The 6,663-nt window shown below is 40.2% G+C and overlaps 1 protein-coding gene across 1 annotated transcript; it reads left to right on the top strand.

Moving 5' to 3' along the window:
* Window positions 1-3,330: 3,330 nt before the first annotated feature.
* On the top strand, window positions 3,331-5,094 carry LOC147894935 (uncharacterized). The gene is made up of 8 exons (XM_087384256.1): window positions 3,331-3,434; window positions 3,539-3,594; window positions 3,698-3,828; window positions 3,930-4,171; window positions 4,273-4,338; window positions 4,457-4,548; window positions 4,634-4,764; window positions 4,949-5,094. The coding sequence occupies exons 1-8, from the start codon at window positions 3,331-3,333 to the stop codon at window positions 4,997-4,999; spliced, it is 873 nt and encodes a 290-aa protein (XP_087240382.1). The 3' UTR covers window positions 5,000-5,094.
* Window positions 5,095-6,663: the final 1,569 nt, after the last annotated feature.

A 6,663-nucleotide genomic window follows, 5' to 3' on the forward strand; every position in this document is an offset into this window, starting at 1 on the left:
GGAGCCAATGCCATAGCCACAAGGACTTTGTTGAGTGTCTTCGAGCAAGATGCTCATAACCTGTAATGTGCTCAAAATGAGCTCAGGTTTCAACAGAGAGATAGTGGATGATGCCTTCGAATGGGTGAATCGACAATGGTAGCAAAAAGAGATTTTAAAAGACAAAAGAGCGATGGAGGATTTGAAGAACAAGTCCATTCTTAACTGAAGCGACAACGATGCAATGACACATAGGGGTGTAGAGCATTTGGTTGTGGAGGGGGGGGAGGGGGCAAGATGTGACACATGCCACATCTTGGGGGGAAGGGGGCGGTTTGCTTGTTGGTGGGGGGAGAAATGGTAGGCAAAGGTTGGGTGTAGGGGGTTTCAAGATGTGGGGGCTGGGGTGGGCAAGATGTCACACACACCACATGTTGGGGTGAAGGGGGGGGGGGTAATAGATGTGAGGGCGCAAGGTGTTGCACATGGCACATCTTGGGAGGGAGGGGGGTGTGGTTTTCTTATGGGCCCTTAGCATGCTCTCTCTTCTCTCTCTCTCTCTCTCTCTCTCTCTCTCTCTCTCTCTCTCTCTCTCTCTCTCTCTCTCTCTCTCTCTCCCTGGTCGATCGAGATATGACATGGTGCCACATCTTGGACCCCCCCACTCCCACTCCCATGCACAAGCAACCCATCCCTCCCAAACTCAAATGGTGTATTTCAATACGAGTTCAATACCAAAAAGTGTATACATACTCCCAAACTCAAATGGTGTATTTCAATACCAAAAAGATATATATGTACTCCACCTTTTCTAGAGAATCTCCACCTTACTGAATCTCATGGTTATAATTAGCCATTCAAATGACTTTATAGAGTAATGATTTCTTATTTCAAAGACTAAGAAAGATAGAGCCAAAAAACATGGGACTATGATATTCATAATTTTTGGACTTTTTCCTAGTATAGTTCTAAAATTGTACTTTATTGAAGTCCAATGTTTTTGAATATGGTGCTCATTGAGGATTGATCCCAACATGGCAAAAGAGCTAAAGTCACATTTTAGCTCAAACCTTTTGCTAAAATCGGTGGCCCATGCTCATGACCTCGGACCTCTATGAAACAGCGTGAGTCGCAACACATAGAGATGAATTAGCTTTTGAAATCCACCTAAGTTGTTCAAAAATTGTCCTCCACCATCTCCAACAATGAACACACTTGATCAGTTACCCTTGTCAGCGGTCGCTACGTTCCTCCTTGGCAAAGTGGTTTATCGCCACTCATGCTCGAAAAGGATATCTAGGTCAAAGGAGCCAATTTTAGTTGAGAAGTTCTCTAACCAATTAGTGCTTCCCTTGGTGTTGCTCAATCATTCACAATACCATTTTCACTTGAAAAAGTTGGTGATGACAATAGGGTGACTATGTACATGGTTTTTTCATCTTTGGTTTTGGTCAGTCATGGGAGCATAAGGGAGGGGACCAAGCAAAGGAGAGAAGAAACACATGGCTTAGTGTGAAATGATAAATGAAGATGTACTTCATTGATAAAGCAACAAGTTAAGTAGCAATGACAACGAGTTTGATGAAAACCCATGTATCCAATCAAAGTTATGACTATCAAAAACATTACACAAATACAGAATATGGATGAACACATTGCTACCCTCCTCGTAAAAAATTGAGCCCTATAATGATACTGTAAGCCAAACATTAATAATGATGATAATACCAATGTTGGTTTTAAGGCATTTTACAGATGTTGATTCTAATGCTAGAAAAGGCTTTGAATGAAAAGCCACAAGCGAGCCACAAGCCGGCAAGCTGTAGTTTTTTTTAAAAAATACATTGAAAAATGCCCATGTTTACTATAGAGTCTCCAAACATAGATAACATATTGTATGAAAAGGTACTATTCAAATAATTATAGAACCGCATCATATAGATATACTTTGTGGAGAGGATATAATATTTGGGGGTTTGTTCTAAAAAGAGGGCTTCAAGTATGGCCTTATAAAAAGCACATAGATATAGAACCAGATCATTTTAGAATAGATATACTTTGTGCAGAGGACATAATATTTTACTAAAATGTTTTTATTTGATAATTTGTTCGAAAAAGAGGGCTTCAAGTATGGCCCTTATAAAAATCATATAGATATAGAAGTAGATCATTTTAGAACTACATCATCTAGAATTGGATCATTTTAGACTACATCATATAGCTATACTTTGCACTAGAGAGGATAAAATATTCTTTGTGAAATGTTTTTACAAAGAACCACATCATATAGATAGACTTTCTGGAGAGGATAAAAAATAATTTGTAAAATGTTTTTATTTTAGGATTTGTTGGAAAAAGAGGGCTACAAGTGCATGGCCTTTATAAAAATCTACTCACATTTTCAAGGAGGCACAATACTCGTGCAAATGAGCTCCCTTGGTTAAGAAGTTCAAGAGTCTTGTTCTATTCACACTACTCCTGTTTCTTTTCACGAAACTTCGTGAAATTCCAAAAGGAGGGCTTCAAGTGTGGCCCTTATAACGTAAGCACATATGGTTGCTCCCGTGTTTGAGAAGCTTATAAGAGAGTCGGCAGTCTCCCTCCACGATGCTCTTCATCAACTTGTTCTTACCTCACCTATCCTCTACCTTGGTAGTGGGCAAAAACATGCAAGCTCTAATGTTTATTAGTTGCAACGAATGTCATGGGAAACGTTTTCCCAATAAAGTTGAGGAAGCTCCATGGACCATGACCATGAAGTACAAAGGGAATGGGCAACAAGAGCACTATCTCGTGCATGTTCTTGGGAGGAAAGTGAGATTCTTGAAAGTGAGATTTGACAAGGTGCAAGCCTCAACACAAAGTGTGATTGGGACGCATTCCCCCGCATGGAGAGGACTCACTCGTCATTTCTATGCTTGGAAGGAACAAAGACCCATTCCCCCAAGTAAGCAACTTTCGCCTTTTCTATTGTTTTTTCAGGGCGGCGCCATTGAAGGTGAGTTTATTGTGCACATGGTAAGATTGGACGGGTCAGATTGAATATGGGATTCTCAGATTTTAATCTGATCCGACCGATCAGGAGCTTTACGATGGCGACGAAGACGTGGATGATTTTGCTGGCGTGCACGTTATCGGTTGGCTTGCAGCAGCTTCATTCATTCTTGCTCTTCGCATGATCCGCATTTTGCTATGGATCATCCTCTCAGCCCTTCTTCCATCTTATTTTAACACAATATACATCCTCCTCTCTGCCATTTTCCCGTTGATTTGCTCGCCCTCCTGCTTCGTTTATTCATTTCTTCGATCTCTCCCCTCAAACTTCGTTCATCAAGCTCCCAATATCTCTGCATGTCTACCATCTCCGCATCTGCTGCAGCGGGCGATCTCCCCAATCCCCTCGACACCCAGAACCACGAATCTGCAACACTGGTCGTAAGCGAGCAAACATTCAGGTTTGAGCGCCGTGGTTTCTGTCTCAAACGTCTCGAAGGCCAAACTCCCATAGATTGTATCCATGCCTATTGGTCTCGCTTCAATTGATATCTTTCTGTGACAGAATCGGTGGCCTTCAATCTTCCACAAAACAAGTCGGCTTCCTCGCCAGAGTAGAAGGTATACTAGATAGCCTCCGTTATCTGAGCGGCAAGAGCTGTCCTGCCTTTTGGAAGAACCAATTGTTTCTCAAATGCACACATATTCTCCCCTGCGTATGCAGATGGTGCATATACGACAGCAGGGCTTGTTAAGAAGGAGGCCAAAGTCGTCGAAGGAATCGCCGAGAGCGTCGAAAACATCTCTACGGTCCTTGAGAACGATGTTGATAAAGTGGAAACCTTCGTGCACCAGGTGCGTCTTTGATTCTTCTAGTTATTTCCTCTTAGCTGCTTCGGAGCGAAGTATTTCTGTTAACAAATTACCTCTTTTAACAAACCTTCAATCATCTGTAGGTAAGAAGGACCGCTGCATCCATGGAGGAGCATGTAAATCAAGCCACGGCAGCTCTACCGGCCCCTTCCTCCCGCACAACTCTTGATCAGCAGCTGGCAGCTAAACAGGGCAATTCGAAAGATTTTTTGGATCTCGGGTGGGGATGGAACGTGTTCAGGATTTTCCTTGTTGGACTGACGTTCATCGTTGCGCTTCTTCACAATTGGGAAGGGCTGAACCTGAATTTCGAAAAGCTGCATTCGTCTGTATCGATCTCGACTGCTCTCTTGTATGGTTGAATGAGAATTCGAAGACTTTGACTTGGCTCAGAAGCATTGACTAAGCTTGATTGGTCGTCAACAGAGAGACTGAAACACCGGATACTGTCGATTCATCTACAAGAATATCCTTTTTTGCAGTGTTCAACATGTAAGTTTGGGTTGTACTTCAAGGAGACTCTTTGAAGCTGCTGGATAGAAAACGTCTGTATAAACAAGTAGCTCCAGTACCTGCATGGAACCTTAACAACCTCGGTATTTTTATCCAGGTTACTCCTCAATCTAGGTCCAATTGTACGGGTTCTGTACTTCGTGAAGGACACACTAACTGCCGAGAAAAAGTTTTTCACCAAAATCGAAGGTAGGCCTATGATTGATGAATCTGATCGATCCTGGCAGCTTTTCTGCTGATGAATTTGCACTAATGAACTATGAGAGACAAGCAGAAGAGGTCGATGAGGCAGCTGGAGAGGTGAAGCGGACAGTAAAGACGGTGGAGCAAGTCGCCCACGTGGTGGAAAACGTCTCCAAAGAAGTTGAACAAGACGCTAGTCAAGTGCAAGAATTCCTAGCTAACGTAAGGTTTTTCTGATAGCACTTGGGCATAAAATTTTTTGTTGAAGACTTTCAAGCTTGTAATGAGGGGAATGCGCAATAGATGGGATTTCAGGTTCACTAGTAGTTATTGTGCTCTCCTTTCTCCATTTCTATTTCAATCCACTTCACTTTGTTTCTCCTCACGATCCTAGTTTTCTTTTCAGGTCAAAGTGGCCTCCACTTCCAAACAAGCAGCTCCAACTAAAGATCGATAGAGTTAGCAACAAATTGGCAAACCCTTGCATTCTATTTAAGAATGAATGGCACCATCAGAGTACCATGCAAACTTCTTATTGCAAGGATTCTTAGAGAGACCATTGATGAGAGATTGACCATGGTTCATTATTTTCTACTATTGGAAGAATAGTATGAGAAATGCATTCATCAAAGTCTCTGCAAATTATTGATAATTTAGGATTGTTTCTTCCTCCATCACATGCAATCTTAGGGGATTCACCCTAAATTATGTATATAGGGGATGAAGGTCCAATGGGAGGGGTTTTCTTATTCACTCTTTGAAGGGAGTATTGGAAAAAATATGTAGGCCTATGTCTTGAGATTTAAACCCTAACATGCATTTTAAGGGGTTTCAAGGATATAAGTTGAACAAGCATGTGTTTGAAGGACCGTTTGAGTAATCGACTATAATTGCATAGTATCACAAATTTGTATGACAAGAAAACAAGAAGGGAAGAAGTCCTTATTAGGTTTTCTCTACGTAGTTAGCTTTATGTGGGGTTCTCTTATTATATGCAATTGTCTTAAAGAAGTCATAACAGATAATAATTAGACATACCAAGTAGTAATAGAAGATGTAAGAAGAGTGAGATACCTATGAGCACCAACTTTACGTTAGGTTCTCTTCTTATATGCAATTGTCTCAAAGAAGTCATAATACAATATCAGAAATAATTAGGCATAACAGAAGATGTAAGAAGAGTGAGATACACATGAGCACTCAATCTCACCACCACTAAGCTTCAAAAGAAATGATTGTCTTTGCACTTTAGCAAATATGGTATCAATTTCGTTAAATGATAAATATTGTGTACCACATAGTGAAAGTACTAGCTTCTTGGAGAAATCAACTTGTCTCAAAAGAAAAGTATAACGTTTTTTGTAATGACAATCCTACGACATGCTACCTTTGAAATTCAATGAAACTTTATTGATCTTGTGCAAAGCCTAATATCTGGCCTATGGTGGATTTACAAATGGTCTAAATTCCAAGTCTTCTTACCATGCTTACGGTGGATTCACAAATGGTCATTCAAAGATTTCTCTAAATTTTCTTGTCCATTTGAGCATTTAAAACTTGATTTATTCCTTACAAGGCGCATTAATTTATTTACTTAGTCATTGAATGGTTCTTCTACTCTATCCATCTGCATTTTAAATTTACTAGAATAGGGAGCAAGAGATTCAAAGTGAGGTGCAAGAGTAGAAGTGTACATACTATATGATCAGCTATGTACTATATCAAGAACGAAAAAGGCTATATAGATTTAGCTACTAGGGGTATGACATGGCTTGGAATAAACCTTAGTATTCCAAGTTTTTGATCAATTAGGATAATGTAGAATAAGGGTAGTTAAATAAACCTTTTGAATGGACATGTATGTCAGAATTTAGAATAGAAAAACCCATAGGTTGAGATTTTTATGGCTATTGAGGGACACTCATGCTTGATAGGTTAACCTAGTTAAAATTTCTTTGATAACCTCTCAAAGGCTTTTGTTTTATGGGTAATCCTAACCTTCTCTTATCATTTGGAGATATGCATTGGTGATGGCAAAACATTACTTCTCATAATCTATATGCTTTTGTCTTTTGCGCTTCCACATGTGTTACTTAAACGTGCTTTCTGTGTATTGAATTA

The sequence above is a fragment of the Dipteris shenzhenensis genome, chromosome 13 (genome assembly GCF_047967505.1).
Source record: "Dipteris shenzhenensis isolate YYH24624 ecotype China chromosome 13, Dip_SZ_1.0, whole genome shotgun sequence".
Lineage (NCBI taxonomy): Eukaryota > Viridiplantae > Streptophyta > Polypodiopsida > Gleicheniales > Dipteridaceae > Dipteris > Dipteris shenzhenensis.